Source organism: Bemisia tabaci, chromosome 1 (assembly GCF_918797505.1).
Source record: "Bemisia tabaci chromosome 1, PGI_BMITA_v3".
NCBI classification, from domain to species: domain Eukaryota; kingdom Metazoa; phylum Arthropoda; class Insecta; order Hemiptera; family Aleyrodidae; genus Bemisia; species Bemisia tabaci.
Genome location: NC_092793.1, coordinates 24,375,804 through 24,392,642, shown reverse-complemented (window position 1 = coordinate 24,392,642; position 16,839 = coordinate 24,375,804). Strand labels below are relative to the sequence as shown.

Genomic DNA, 16,839 nt, shown 5'->3' with positions numbered 1-16,839 from the left:
GACGACACTTTATACCGGCATAGCATCAGCACATTATGCTGGAGTTCACTACTTACTTTATTTCAACTGCAATATTCGAGATAAAATAACTTAGGTACTTTGGAATTCTGATAATGAATAGAAATCACAACGGAACCGAAGATAAGATTGTCACCGTATCATTTTTCTCTGAGTGCGGAAATAGAGGTGTGAGTGGATTTCTGCCGTCTGTAACAAACCTATTCAATGAACGCGTCGGCCAGTTATGATCTACTAAACTAGGAATAAATTAAATTACCACCAAGACATGATATCCAATTACACTTTCAGGTACATAACGCAATTGAAGTATCTCAAATTGTTTTCAACATAGCTTATGAGTGAGACATGACGTTTATAGTTCCCATTATAATCAGTAAATGTTTATTTCCCGCCCAAAATAATACTGAGGAGAGAATAAAATAAAATCAGCTACCCACAACTTATGAAATTTGGGATATTACCAGCCTTTTGTCTCACATAATTTTTCCCCCCTCTAGTTAGTATGAGGTATAACTTTACATGAATGAAATACACGTAAAGTTATACCTTAAACCTTTTTTTTCTCCGATGATTTATGAACATCAGATCTCAGAGACGATTTACCCCTGTAATAGATAAGAAGATTAACGTAACGCCTAATTTGACTCTCGTGGCTCAAACGTTGATAAACGCTTAGGCAGGGACGTCGACAGATAGTAAGACTGCCTTTTTAGAGGACTAAACGTGTATAAATTTGGTGGATTGATAACTAAGGAAAGTTCCGCCTCCTTAAATCATCAAACCAAATACAAGATATAAAACATCGCATGACCTCAGACCATGAAGGGATAGAGTCAAAATTAGGGAGAAATACAGACGACGAAGAAATCAGTGTGTAATCGCCTAATTTTCAGCCATTAAACAAGAACAACTATGAAGAAAAAACTACTCAAAAGCGAAACGTTTATTTACAACGATACACACAAATATTTACATTTTTTTTAAATAAAAAGAAAAGCTACAAAACCATCGCTGAGTAAATATGTTCAAACATTAATACAACGGGCAACCAGAAATTATCCTCTTTACAAATCGTACGCTTGTATTTCTTTAAAAACTCATCTTAGCCAACGAAAGACGTAACTTAGAGTTTATGAAAAACCTCTGAGTTATTCGTGTTCATTGGATGTTCCCGTTGCATACGGACGAAAAAGAAAGCGATATGATAGGCACTGGGTTATTGCTGAGAAAATGCGTTTTTGTTAGGGAAGGCGCGTAAGTCTTGAACGGACTGCGTTCTATTTTCCAGTGATGGACGCAATGGTTACACGGAATTCCTCTGAAACTCGGGATTTTTCTCCTCCTAGGTTTCTCTAATTCGTTGAATTGACCCGATGAAAGTTTAGCAATGCGTTGTCTTCAACTAGTTCACTAAACAACAGCTTGTTTGGTAGACGAATGTGACGATGTTTAAACTTGTTTGCTACTTTGGCAAGATAAGACAAGACGTGAGCCATGTAATATGTCGACTTTCGATGTTTTGTCATTTTTAAAAGAGTGAACATTCACCAAAGTAGCGAATTTACCAAAAACCCATACATTTTATGGATAAATTCTGATTCCAAGTGAGGGTTTTGTTCCGCCGTAGATTCAATTCAGACTTGCCAGTCGTGAGGGCGCCTTCATAACCATGACGACAGTGGTGTGGCGTGCTTTGCGATGTATCGATTGGTCTGCCATTTAAACCCATGGAAAAATATCGATAAACAGAGTGTTCACGACGAACACCTTAATAATCGATTCTTTACCACAGCTTCAAATGGGAAAATATCGATAATCGATCATTCACGCCTCGCCCCCGCTCGACGACGGGGAAACTCTTACCCTGAACCCCCTCAAAATTAGAGTTAGGCTTTCGAGCGATTCTTCTTGGATGGCATCCTGTACTTTTCCTTGCGGTCGTGATGGGGAGTGAAGTAGGTCTCTATTTGCTCCATGGACTTCCCTTCAGTTTCAGGAATGTACAGGATGACGTATATGCAGCCCGCTAGAGCGACGACTCCGTACGCGTAGAACACTCCGTCTAGGCCGATAGCTCTCTCCGTATCTAGATACGTTTTCGTCTGGAGAAAAGCCATGAAGCAGCCTGATGCTGCCGAAATACCATTCGCCATACCCCTGGCCCTGAAATGAGAATGTTTGATGAGTGTATCTATAAACCATATCGATGGTTAAAATGCGGGACCACATATTTTAGTTTGCGAAGTTGTATATTCTTCCAGTCACACTGTGTTTTTTCCTAGGAAAAGTAGCCGACGTAATTTTTTAAAACTTCCTTGATTTTTCTTCTTTTTAAGTAGGATATTCTGTTAGAAAGTCAAGGTATAAAGTCTACTTGCTCCTTTTTGAAAAAAAAACGTGGGAGCGGAGATTTTGAAACACCTCGATGGAGATATGTGGTGCCCACTTTAGCCATCGATATGAATACCGTATGAATAACTTAAGTGCAAAACCACGTTTCCCTATTTACGACATTGCAGACTTCCCATCATGATATGATTTTTCTTTTGGAAACTAGTCAACGTGATGTCTTGAAAATGTCTTTGAATTTCCTTCCCTGTTAACAGAATATAGTCTATATTTTCAAGCTGAGAAATTTGACCTCGCCTGAAAAAGCTCTCTCTGGAGAAAGCTCAACTTTTTATTCGTCCATCTTATGTAGATTATCTTATGTGTCCGTCTTTCCTTATGTAGATTATTGTTTCCCATTATTGTTTGCTACTCCTCGATTTGTATCTTCCTTTCTTCTTTCTCAGCTTGTAGCCAAAGTAAGGCAATTAAGTCACGTTGTAGCAAGCGGGAGGGGATTGCCTCGAGGTTCAGGGGGCGGTAGCCTTTTGGCTGGCTGTGGCTAGCCTGGAACAACTAGTAAATTATAAAGTAACGATTTGTTCGCTTTTCCACATGCAAGCTCTAATGTATTAACAGCTCACCTGACTGGATAGACCTCATAGGAGAGCATCCAGGGTATATTGATGACACCAACGTTGCCAACAAAGTGAACAACAGCGAAAACGGATAGGATGAGCCAGCTGAGAAGCAGGTCTTCTTGGTGCCTGAAGAAACTGGCGGAGAAGCCCAGAACAAAGATTGAGATCGTGGAAATGATCATACAAATGATGCACATCAATCGCTTGCCCGCCAATTTCACCAAAATCGTTGCCCCCACAGAGCCCAGAAAAGACGCCACACCAGTCGCTACCTACACCAAAACACAAAACCAACAGGATAGAATGAAGTAAACTATATCGACGATGTAAGTCGGCAAACACATGACTCGTTTGCGGTGTCTGAAAATCTCCGCATCTATGTTATTTTTTTTAAAGGAGAACAAATTGACATCATTCCTTGAAGTTTTTACAGAATTTTCTTCGCACAGAGAAGAAAAATCACGGCAGTTTTAAAGAATTGTCGTTGAGTGGTTTTCCGTTTAAAAAATAAAATATGACAGGAAGTCTGCGACGTCGCAAACCGAGTTATGTGGTTGCCGACTTACACCGTCGATATATCGTCACCTATCGGTTAAAGTATCGCAAGCGCCAATCGGACGTATTTCTACTAAACGGAACTATGTGCGGGAGGGATGGGGTGTGTTCGTGGTGAGCTGGATGAGAAATAAGGTAAAAGTGTGCGTGATTCCTTATGGTGAAATGGAAAATCGGGAATTCAAATTCACCAAATGGAACTATAAGCCGACTGTATACGGGGTATGATTACAAGGATTTTCATAAAATTTACACCTATTGGCACAGAAGTTAGCCAAACCGCTTATCACTAACTTTTTGGGACACATGAGAGGGTTGTGTTTTGAAATATTCGAAGCCGATTTTTTTTACTAAACAGGGTAAGCTCAGCAGGAGCTATGCTCTTTAGGAATGCCTTCATAAACTTCGGGTATCTTTACCTCTTGATGACCACATAACCGCATGGAAAATGGAACTACATTGAGGATTGAAAATACATTTTGCAAAACATATTTGTTGCTAAATTACTTCCAGTTGAAGAACATAGCGGATCAATAGTGTCTATTTTTTCATTTGTGTCTTAAAGATAAAAGGCTATCCCCACACTGAAATAAAAATGAAATAACAATGAAGACTTACCACAGCCCATTTGTTATCAAAAGGAAACCAAAATTCGTTGAGAATCTCGATAATAAAGGCTTTGAAAGGGACAAGGCCTGCAGACTGAGTGAAAAAGAAAGTAATCAAAACCATTCTTAAAGGTAGATATAACCTCGGATTTGACAATTCCCTCCATCGCTCCACCAGCCAGTTCCCTCTTTTTATTGATTGACTTTTTTCAGGATCTTGGATATTATCTGTAAAAAATAAAAACAACATATTGCTATTTCCTTGTTAATGTTCCTCATCAATAATATTACCAAAATCCACGGTTCCAATACCGTGGAATCCCGTGTGACATTATTACCGTGGTAACCGTCGAATAACCGTATTTTTTTTCTCCGTGAAATATTTGGACTTTATATCGGATTAGAACTTAAATTTTGTCTTTTTTCACACCCATTAATTTGAGAATCTAAAATTGACAAGTCGCATTAGAAATCATAAAAAGGTAACTTCATCAGCATAATTGGCAACGCCTGAATTAAGTTTAGGATTGAGAAAAAGAGCAAAGCTCATTTCGGGCTCTACGGATGTCCGTGTTGCATACGCCTGGATTGAAGGCGTTTTGAAACTCCAGATACTACCGTTTCATCCGCGCGCTGTAGTAGGCTGTATTGTAAGAATAAAAAATGAGAGAGTGTCTTCAATTCTTCGTCACACTACAAAGAGAAAGATATCTCTTGGGCATAAGACCATGCACAATTATTCGTGACACCCTAAACCAACAACGTGTGAGATCTTCCCTCACACAAATGCCCGCCTGCGCGGCGGGCGAGGGCGACGAGCGCGACACTCGCATTGGCGCCTACAAACCTAACAGGGATACTTCACGCATTGCGCAATGCGGGAAGTATCCCTGTTAGGTTTGTAGGCGTCAGTGCGCATGTCGCGCTGGCAGCACGTCGCGAGTGAAGCGGTGAGTGCCTGACAAGTAAAAACGCCTTCACTTTTGCACTTATGCAGCTCGGACATCCGTGGAGCTCGAATAATTGCATCCAAGCGTAGTTCGTTGTTCGTTGCATGCGCCACTGCGCTTTCCTTCTTCCCCTTACTTTTTGACTTTATTTTAGCACTGCGCAGTGTGCTGATGAGGTAAAATATAATTTTGATCACAATATTATCAATTTTCCGAAAAATGTTGAAACAGTCAACTTGTTGTAAAAAGTTGAAACGAATTAGGTACTTGATCATGATTTGTTCCGATTATGATTGATTCCGTCCTTTTTTCGGTGCTTGTCAACATTTCCCTATAATTTTACAGCCTCGGTTTTTCCATTTTCTTCTCAATAAATATTTGTTCATCCCAGTGTTATTCTGCGTCTAAGCTGAAAGTCCCCTTTTCATTCTAAATTGAGTTCATCAACTCTTTTATCTATTAATATCAATTTTATGATGATTACTTAATCGACAAGATTAGAGGCAACCAAAACCAACACCATCCAGTCAACGAGAGACATGACGTCCATCCTTTCGACCAGTGGAGGAGCGTGCTTCGCGATATATCAAATCAATACATCTGCTATTTAAACCTATAGAAGAGGATCGATAAGCAGAGTGTTCGCAATGGATGCCTTAAAAATCGATTCATTACCATAGCTTCAAATGGGGAAATATCAATAGTAGATCATTCATCCCTCGCCACTGTTTTCGACCCGAAAACTCGAACTGCGCTCCTCGCGGCTTTGTAAGTAATCTTCCAAATATTGAATCCTGAAATCTCTTTGTAACAATGCACATCTTCGGGTCTCAAATCACCAACGATTTTCATCTTGTGAAACTTGTGTCACGAATATAATTTTATGACCCTCGTTCTCCCACATCGTCTCCTCTCTTTATTAGACCATTAAACATTTACTCCAGGAGTTAAGGAAAGTGAGTTTGACTCATAAATATTAGCATGGTGCGTCTACTTCGGTTTCGTATTTTTATTTCCAACTATAAACATTAACAGTGTACTATTCCAGGAGCTGACCCTAGTTTCGTAATTCTGATTTATTTATAACTTACGCTTGCCATCTAAGGGTGCTTTTTCCTCAGAAATCGCACTTAGATCGTGTCGTGACAGCCGGGAGCTTGCCATTGAGTAGCGAACCATATCATCGAATTCCTCCCGCACATGCTGTGGTTCGGCAAAACCCCTGAACCAAGCCAAAGCCTTATGAGCTTCTTCCAGTCGCCCCTTCGTGATCAGCCACACCGGAGACTCGGGAACCTAAAAAGCCAAGTACCATAATTCGAGTTACTATCGGATATTTTTTAGGAGTTCATCCTCCTCCACATCAATTTGAAGTTCTGATCACTTGAATCTACACTGACACGGAAAATGGTCGTTTGCCACTAATATAACGTGGCAGACTACGATATTCCGTGTCATACATGTATAAGACTATCGATTTAAGTGGGCAAAACTTGCGTCACAAATTCGTCACTACATATCGTCTGACTCTCGTAACGAATTTTGGCGAGTGGATTTGGTGGATTGGACGTTATCAACCAGATTGACAGAGTTGCAAACCAATGGAGAAGTACGCTCTGCTGAAACTGTACGCTCTCTGTCAAAAACTAAACTCCGTTGCTTGATGAATGATGGCCAACGTTTGCATCCATCCACTATTCGACTGACTCCCCTATTCAGCGTATGATTCCGGCTCCACCCTCCGAGGTGCGTCGGAAATTTTGGATGTGGTCGTCAATGCTACCAGCAAGAAAACTGAATGTTGTAGGTTCACCGTCGCCCGGAGGGAATTTTGTTTTGTTGTAAAAGAGGTTGGCAGTAAGTTGAAAACTTCGACCAAATCCACACCAGAACTGTCGAAACGGACTGATCAGGAAGAACGATTGAGGTATTTCTGCCAAAAGGAACTATGTGCATTAAGACAAGAGCCCTGAGACCCATAAGAATGTATGTACAACAGAACTCACGTCATGATGCACATAGTTCCGTTTGGCAGAAATACTTTCGATTGATAGGGTCTACAGCGGGCCGAGTATTGAAACTTATAGACAAAGCTATAGACAAAGACGACAAAAGGGATTTGGAGGGATCCTATTGGTGGAAACAGGTGGTGGCAATGGACATAGAAGGTAGGTAATAGACTAACTAACGGCAACCCACTGAAGACCCGACAGTTAGTCCATCATTTTCTTCCTTAGTCTATAAGAACCAACCATGTCAACCAATAGGATCGCTCCATATTTCCTACGTCTTCTTTGTCTATAGCTTTGTCCATCAGTTTCAATAATCGGCCCGCAGGCGGAGATCTACTCACCGTAAGGAAGCCCAAGAAGCAGATAACTGGGACGGACACGCCTACAAGGGCGGAGGTGCGCCAATGGAAAGCCGACCCCAGGAACAGTTCGAGTGAGTTGCCCATGGTGCAGAAGGCGACGACCATGCTGTTGGAGATGCCGCGGAAGCGGGGTTCGCAGGACTCGCTGAGATAGGCGCCTATGGGGGCCTCGCACAAGCCGATCGTGAAGCCCATGAGCATGGAGGCGATGAAGAGCCCCTTCACCGAGGTGGCAAGGTAGTAGAGCACCCAGCAGCCCAGGAAGGGCACGTTGCCTAGCATCATCGCGCCTCTCCGCCCGAACCGCTCCGACACGAACCCCGACGTCAGCGCCCCTACCGGATGGCTCATCAACACGATGCTGCCTAAGACAAAGCCAACGCTCAGAAAAAAGTAAGAATGTGACCTACTAGGGAAAGAGACCCTATCCTCAAAATCAGTGGCATAGACAAGGAGGTGGTCCAGGGGGCCTGGACACCTCCTCCCCCCTGGCCTCGTTAATTTTACCCTTTTTTTACTTTTGGAGGGCAGACATAAAATATTATCACGGACGTACACAAAATAAAGTACATGGAACCCCCCCCCTTAATTCCTAGCTGCGCCACTGCTCAAAAGTATAGTTATTGGCATCACTGCATGCAGTTAGGATATTTTAATATTTTGCCGCAGTTTTGACGCTAAAACCTCAAAAATTGAGGGAGGTATGACGTATTGCAGTTCTGAGACAATCCTTTTTTAGTTTTAGGTTGAATTTTTAAGGTAATTGTTTTTCTCGAGGATAATTTGTATAAATATTTACCCAATGATTCAATTCCAAGATCCTGATTGATGTCTTGGTTTCGCTCGTAGCGGGTGGCCCTACACAATCGACGGGGCCGTACATTTTGTAAAGTTTGAATTACTCTAATATCAAAGGGTGCGGCGGTGCCCCAGGTTTGGCACCCGTAGGATCACACTGGATGGATAAGCTGTTTATTAATCAGAAGTTAATTGCCTGATGAAAGACTGGAGTCTTTACGAAGCAACCAATATAATCTATAAAAGTTTCTTTTGCATTCATCTCTTTCTAATTTGATGTGATGCTTCCACCGAAACTTACAATTCATAGTGAGGCTTAAATAGTTTGCAAATGTGGATAGAGGCATTATTATTATAATGAAAAATAAATTATCGTATATGTACGTGTTACGATTTGAAAATAATTACTAAAACAAATCTTCAACGAGGAAGGTTAAATTTAGGTTAATAATTTTGATAGAAAAAGAGCAGGTAGCGTGGCGCCCTTTGGGAAGCAGAAATCATACTAAAACCGCGCGTAGCTTGTTTCGGATGCTTTTGGAGAGCGTTGAACACTGAAAATCGCCAATTTTGGAGTTAGTTCCTAGAGGCTTCCAAGAAAGCGAAATTTAGAGCTCAGAAATGTGACGAATAATGTAGTTAAAACTGAATTGAAGGCTAATACCAATCCAAGAGGCGGTGTGATCATCCATGCGCATGGCCTCATCCTCCGGAGAAGTTAGAGTGCTATTGCTCGATTCTGTCTTATGCAGGGCTCCAACAACTATGGTTGGCATCATGTATATCATTCCGACCAGGATCAAAAAACAACATTCCACAAATGTCGCGTAAAACTACAAAAAAATGAGAGAAACGTCAAAATTAGAACCAAAACCGGAACGAGCATGAGATTAAAAAACCATCTAAATATCTTGATTGTATCATTATTGGTATCTTGAATATAGATTTTTTTTTTTTATTTATTTGCACAAAAATACATATCATTTGCACAGGGAAGCTTTTAGACTTACACATCTTTGAAAAGCATGTTTTAACACTTAGCCTATTGTTTGCTAAGATTAACTCATTTTAACAGATTCTACCACCTAAGATAATAACAGGTGGGGAAAGAATAGAACCTAATTATTACAAAATAATAGTGATTCAATTATCTTAACAGGTTGTGACGGGATTTCCGTCCTAGACAAAAATTACGTTTCTCCTTATATGTCCGAAGAGCATCAGGAGGCGTGAGATTTAAACTTTAGCTTTTAAGCCTTGAATATAGATTGTGGATTTTGTTAAGGGGTAGGTGTGGAGACGCACGCGTTCACCCCCAAAAAAATTTAATGGAGGAACGTACAAATGTTACTTAAGAATTGTCATTCATGATCCGGGTAAGAAAATTGCAGGAAGTTTACTTCATTATTTATATTGATCCATCCTTTGAAAATGGAGAAAAATGCTACAAAATTCTGTGTAAATATATTGCAAAGTTTACGGCAGTCAATGATGAAAGTTTCAAAATCAATTCAATACTAAAAGTAATGCGGTGTGTATAGTTAACAAGCACACGTGCATCCACACGATAATAAATATAATGTACATAAGTAACATATATTTGTCCGTTGTATTTTAAGTGAAATCTCTCTGGAAGTCATTGCTTTGACGGCACGGTATGAAGCAATAGGAATGAATCAATTAAAGATTCTGCAGATACAGTTAATGCACGTTTCGAATAATTTTTGCGGAAGATAAAATAACGTATCTACCCGAAAATTACATAAATTGCGGTTATCGTAGGAACTAAATTTTCCCGAAAGTTATTTTGAAACTAAGTATAGAGCCCATACATACCTGTGCGACGGTTGATTTGACATTATTGACGTTCGATGTAGTCATTTCACATGGCCTGTATACTTTTTCTGAGGAATGCATCTCTACCTTCCCCATTTTGATTCTGAAACAATGAAATGAAATATAGAATGAAACATTCCAGTACTCACATGGGTCTCATGTAATATGCAGAGTTCATATCTAATTTTTTTTTTTACTAAGCATTTTTGTGAACCTCTACAATTTAGAATTTTACACATTCAAACTAATTTTAACTTAAATTGGATGTTTTAAACAACAGGCAATTTTACATCATTTATAAGAGATTTTGTCTTGTCTTATACCTATTGGTTCAGACTTGGGGGCTCGCCAACTTCCAGGGCTTCGCCCTCTTGAGGCGTCTTACTTCTGTGGTGTTATCTAATAGTAGGAGTGCCTCAGTATTGGGAAGGCTATGGAGACGCTTTTCATCTAAAAATTGGAAGGCGAAACTTATCAATACACTTTTGTCTAAAAAAGGACCAGCCGTATTTAATTCAATGTACCATTCAGGAATAACTTATCCTTTGGATTTTTTTCAAATCCAATGAACAGTAAAGTTGCAGATCGTGTATTAGCAGTTAAGAGCCGCCCATAAATCAAGTGTTGCTGATTAAAATGGTTTGTAGACAACGATAATCCTGAGATGATATATGGAATGATGTCATAGATGGAAGAGAAGATATTTTTTGTTTGCCCTATTCTACGTAATTAACAGACTGGGAAATATGACGACGGTGTAAGTCCACAACCATGTACCTCGGTTTACTCACTTCTTCATACTTCATTTTTAAAATGGAAAACCTCTCGACGGTCATTCTTAAAAACTGCCATGTCATTTCTTCTCCATGCGGAACAATTCTGGGAAAATATCAAAGAAATATGTCGATTTGTTTTCATTTTAAAAAAACATAAAATAAGAGCGGAAATTTTCAAACGCTGGAAACGAGATGCATTGCTGTGGACTCATACCGTTGATGAATTTCTTGTCAGTCTTGAGCAGCCTCCTTGCACTCAATCGTGTAAAGTTTGATACATTTTCGGAAATAAGGGATTTTGCAGATGAAGTCAATGTACACTGGAAAAAAAAGAATCTTAAATTTGCCGCCAAGAAGTATTTCTTCTTAAATCAAGAATTTTGCTGGTTAATATAAGCTACTTTTTTGCTTAACCCAAGCATTATTTTTTTTGAATCAAGAAAAAGTCAGCTTAAAGCAAGATAAAGAAAATTCTTGGCGGCAAATTCAAGAATTATCATGCTTGATCCAAGCTACTTTTTTTTTCAGTGTAAAGCCAACGACATTAATTTCGTCAGTGTAGGATGATAAACTCAATTCTTCCTCACCTTTATAAACCCCGATCAGTTGAAATCGGGATGCACGATCAGGTATTCTGGTACTTAAATTTCCAGGAGAGTGTATGCACTGTGCATTATGCCAAAGTTATAATTAGAAAACTGGATTGCACGAAAGTATAAAAGTAGAGGTCCTACTGTAAAAATTATATTTTACTTATCTGATGGATAAAAAAAAAAAAAAAAAAAAAAAAAAAAAAAAAAAAAAAAAAACTGGAACGCCGACACAAACGCGGGTGAGACACGGCTGTTAGTTCTTTCTAATGATATTACGTGAGCGTCTGGTGAGAAATGAAAAATACACTGAATTGTTATGAAAAAAAGAGCTTGAAATGCTACCTTATCTAATTTGCGATAAATTTGTCAGGGTTGACCTGTGATACCTTCTGATTGATCTCTGTGAGCTTTATTTACAAAAAAAATGAAAGTTGATCAACATGGTCCCGTGACGGCCGACGCGCGGGCGGCTGCTCCTCACGGCGCGGCGCCTCACGAGATACTTGTGTCGATTACGTTGACGTACATCTTTTCTGAATTTTTCTTATTTCCTCATTTTTTCCTCTTTTTCCTTCGCAAGTGTCTGTTTTCGCGATGCATTGCTTTTAAAATAATCACTTGCAAAGGGGAAAAAAATAATATTAAAACTCGAAGCAGAATCAACAGTCATTCAATTGAATACTTTCAACGGGCTGAATATACTGATAGTAGAATATTAAAACTTGTTGATACTGAGATTCAGGACCGTCCATGAGTGAAAGAATGAACAAGAGGAATTAAACATTGAGACATATTGTGACAATATAATGAGGGTAGCACCAGCAAACGAATTCTAGCACGAAAATTACCTTCAAATTTCACATCGATCAAGAACTGTGGCGGTTTGAAGTTTACGATCCGAGAAACATACTTTTGAGGTAATGCCATCTAAAATTCTAATTGGTCGTTTTCGGGGCAAAAACTTTACGAATTTTGATGCAATATTTTTTGCCTTTTTTTGTCTTTTATTGCCACTAAAGTGAATTTACCTATGTTTGGGAAATTCAGGACACAAGAATGAATTCTCCGTTGAAATCTTAAAATCGATTTTTCGACCAACTTGACAAAAATCATTTAATTGAAAATTTTGCCCCCGCGTACATAGGCTAATATTTCTTCTCCTGTGAATGACAACCTTAGTTATCCTAAATTATAAGCATTAAATATTAAGATTCATTTTTAAAAAAAATCCTCAATTGAAAATATTAGAGGAAGTGGCATTTACCTGCATTTGCTCCTCATTTCTAAGGTCTTTGTGGCTACAATATACATTTAATGTTTGGAAGTCAGCCTTGTGCAGGTCCGTGCGGCGGAAGGCTAGGTCCGTGCAAGTCCCCGTCACCTCGTGCAGCCATCTGCGAAGGATGGGATTCCCGAAATTATGCCTTTGTTTCGCTTCCCTCTGCACGGGCTCACGGGAGGTGACGGGGACTTGCACGGACCTAGCCTTCCGCCGCACAGACCTGCACAAGGCTGACTTCCACTAGGGATAGCCATTTCTTTTTTACAAACTGATCTCTGGTTTGTTCTAATCGTGCAACTTTATGATGTCACTGGTGCGGGGTGAAATTTTCGAATCACTTCCTTGATGCCGATCGTAAACACTTAAATCTAGAATGTCTGCTTTATATATTTCCTGTGCAACACACTTCATTAAAAGATTGCCGATGATAGGTATTTTGAAGATCTAAAGTGTTCATTGCAAACTGCGCATTTGCTGTTTCACAACGTTAGTAGGCGGTATAATTATGATCAACAGGAGATATTCTTGGTTTGACAATTTAAAGGTCGACAAGAAGAATTCAAAACATGAGAACCCTCAATATTTTGAGATATTTCTGCTCTCTGTAATTTATCTATTTGATCCAATTATTATTGATCAATAGTTTTTTTTTGGTTAAAGTCCTAGATTTAGAAAAATAATTGAATGTAATTAAAACAGCTGTAGCCAGCACTTACGTCTTATGATTCCCATGTCGCAACTGAAAATCTTAATTTCCATAAAGCTGAAAAACTAATTTTTCAATGATTGAAGCGCTTTAATATACAACTTCTCCAATTCTATTCTGTTAGAAAATGATAACCCTGAACGGCTAAATGTTTGAGAAAAAAATGTAGCTAACGTTATGTGACATTATCACATCGGCTCGTTGAAACCTTGAATGTATGCATCCCTTGCATTGCATTATTCTTTTTTGGGAGAGGGAATAATGCTGGTCAATTTCATACATTTTTCAAGATTTTTCAAGTGCAATTTTGTCCAGAAAATTGGGGCCCCTCTCAACTATTTAAGTCCCTTCCTTGGAATTTGGCTGAGATAACGCCTCTGTATAACATACCATGATGAGCATCAGAAGCAAGACAAAAGAAACTTGCCTCATTTCATGTCGTGTTGGGTTCAATCATAGTTTTAAATAGTAAAATCGCATCATCAGTTAAACACACGGAAGTGTAGTGCCGTGCATGAATTAAGATACGAGATTTATATAGATCACTTGAGAAATGGAGGAACACTTCGTTGAAAAATCACATTATTCAAAATGCGAAACCATTTAATCCGGAGAAACGATCGCAGAAGTGGTCAACTTAATTTAATCCTTAATGCCATATACACTTCAAAAACTACGAAGCCGAAGACGTATCTTCTTAATAAATGGACAATAATTAACAGATCATGACAACGTCATTGTTTTTGCTTATTTTTAGTTTATTTCATTTTTAAATTTTATAATTACCGAAAAAATACTAAATTTAAACGCTGAAATAGATGAGATTCATCGTTAAACTAGTGTTGTATTCATAAATTTTACTTCAGTTTCAGTCATGAGTGCGGACGCAGTTTTGTATTTGAGGAGCTCTCATTTGACCCCAGTCCATACGATCTGTCCGGCATTAGAAATTCATATGATGTAAAGTATGTTCTGTCAGTGGCGAGGCGTGAATGAGCCATTATCGATAGTTCATTATTTAAAACTATGGTAAAAGATCGATTATCAAGGTGTTCGTTGCGAACACCCTGTTTATCGACCCTTTTCCATAGGTTTAAAGCAGAAAATCGATTTATTGCAAAGCAAACCACGCCTCTGATTCTGGTGAAATTGGTCAAATAAAATATTAGGTCCTAACTAATTGAATCGATCAATTTAAATCATCTTATCTTCAAGCGTAAAAATTCCACAGTGGCAAGGATACCGGTAACCATTCGGCATAAAGGAGAAAGTAAAATCTTACCTGAGCTCCTATTTACCGACTTTCGAGCACATGAAGCATCTCCAACGTAGAGTTAACTGTTACTCAAACTTGTTGACCATCTTTACTGGTGATCGTATCTACGAGAAGTCTCTCGTCGTATCTTTTAATTCGCTATTAACACTTGAGATTAAAACAAAGCGTTTACTCTGAATTCTCGATTGTAAATGCGAATTGATAATTAGTAGACTGGATAAAGGATCCAATTTTGCTCCTGTACTGTCGTGCTAGGGGAAACGCTGTATGAGCATTCGAATGTTGCCAATTCTCTCTTCATTTTTTATAAAATAATTAAAACAAGTGATATATTAAGATAATAATTTCTTGCAAAAATTGGCTTGTATAGGCTCGTATAAACAGATTTCAGTTTTAATGGAAAAATGTGTGATATATGTTCATTTAACAACACTTGTTGATTCTAGCATCAAACCGGAAATACGCTCAGTTATTAGAACATTTTTGATTTATTTAATCAATTCGCAAGAGACCTCCTAAAACTAGCTTGTTCAATAGCACATTTCAGCTGGCACTAAAATTGCAACCAGGACAGTTTTTAAAACTAGAATATTTTTCTTCTATGGTTCATCATTTGCATTTTTTTTCCAATTATGCTTCACTGTAATCATTAATTTGGAATGGCATAGGTTGAAGAGACTTTGTGCTAAATTTTATATAAGCGGAGTACTAGACATGCAATAGACAAGGGAAGAGAATATTGTAGCCATGATACCTTAACTTCGTTTGTTTAATTCATGCTGCGAAGGATTTTTCGGCTCCGTATCATGGCTAAAAATAATATTTTCTTCTTTTGTCTGTTTCACTATATTAGATACCTATATTTACCAGTATATTTGTTTAAACATGCAGTTTATGATAAAGTCATTTTTTTTTTTTTTTTTTTTTTCATGAGTCACAAACCCATACGAAATTTCATAAGTCTAGTGGAAGGTTGCCAACAGAAAAATGAGTGAGAAAATTTGAGTATTAAACAGCTGACCTCTGTTCATGAATCGTTTCCATGATCGAATTTTGATTAGCACCTATTAATTTCCCCTACCAACGCAAATAGATATCAATTCCACGCTTAGGTGAAAACATTATTAGAATCTAAGAGCAAAGACATGCAAATGCTCACAGAAAGTCCATTGCATAGCTATTTGCCTCTGTTGCAATTGAAGGGGCTTCCAAGATAAAAATTAACCCAACCGAGTAGAAAGCTAAATACACTACTATCTAAAGCGTAACTTTAACGAGTTCCTACCATGAAATTGTAGCGTTTAAACTTCAAATAATCACCGAAATATTTTGGTAAGCAAAAAACTTTAAATTATGGGCAAGTGCATTGATTTTTTTACGAGAATCAAATTGGGCACAAAAATAATGTTGCTGCATATCACTTAAATTATTTTTCTTAGTGGACTGAATTGACCAATTTCAATTGAAAAAAATATCGTCTCTCTTTTACGGGTTGATTTTGGAAATTTAAATACGTAAAACGTATCCTACATGAAATTTTGATCAGAAATTACTTTTCTTATAATATTCTTTTATTCGTATTCTGTCGGATGATTTCATGTTATGGACTTATATTCATTTATTTAACCCTACTTTCACAGATAGTTTTACTAATAAGATACTTCGTTTTTTAAATACTTGTTTTCAATGAAGAAAGTTTCCATTCTAAATTTCTTTAAGACCTTCGTATATTCATTCAAGCAATTACGCAGCCTTAACTGCGATTATTAATTAACTATATCTCAGGAACACGGCGTGTCTTCCACCCCTCCCTAAAGAATCTCAATTTTGTTTTTGTTTTTTGCGGGGGGAGGGGGGGGGGGGTAAAAATGTGGGTAGAAGAATTAATTTGATTCATATTACCGCTGAATTGCGGGCGATCGTCCTTAACGTTTTATTCATTCATTAAAATGGATCGATAATCACGACAAATTAATTGTTATTTGATAATTATTTTGCGACTCCCCCATTCCGAGAACACGAAGAATGGTCGAGACATCTGACGTCACTCGGCAGCGAAAACTTCTTAACTTTTCAGTTCTCTCTCCCTTTTCGT

General features: G+C 38.4%; 1 protein-coding gene and 1 long non-coding RNA gene across 3 annotated transcripts; one reads left to right on the top strand and one right to left on the bottom strand.

The window, feature by feature from the left end:
• Nucleotides 1–943: 943 nt before the first annotated feature.
• On the bottom strand, nt 944–14,909 carry LOC109041177 (facilitated trehalose transporter Tret1). Of its 2 annotated transcripts, XM_019057409.2 has the most exons (8): nt 14,751–14,909; nt 10,112–10,214; nt 8,940–9,108; nt 7,457–7,842; nt 6,195–6,399; nt 4,164–4,381; nt 2,994–3,262; nt 944–2,184 (listed from the first exon to the last, which is right to left on the bottom strand). In XM_019057409.2, the coding sequence occupies exons 2-8, from the start codon at nt 10,205–10,207 to the stop codon at nt 1,908–1,910; spliced, it is 1,620 nt and encodes a 539-aa protein (XP_018912954.2). In that variant the 5' UTR covers nt 10,208–10,214; nt 14,751–14,909; the 3' UTR covers nt 944–1,907. The 2 variants fall into 2 exon arrangements, with proteins under 2 accessions (XP_018912954.2, XP_018912957.2); XM_019057412.2 differs by lacking the exons at nt 10,112–10,214; nt 14,751–14,909 and having other exon boundaries at nt 7,457–7,838; nt 8,940–9,079.
• LOC140224268 (uncharacterized) lies at nt 11,476–13,471 on the top strand. The gene is made up of 2 exons (XR_011899567.1): nt 11,476–12,796; nt 13,007–13,471. It is a non-coding gene; the product is annotated as an uncharacterized lncRNA (long non-coding RNA).
• Nucleotides 14,910–16,839: the final 1,930 nt, after the last annotated feature.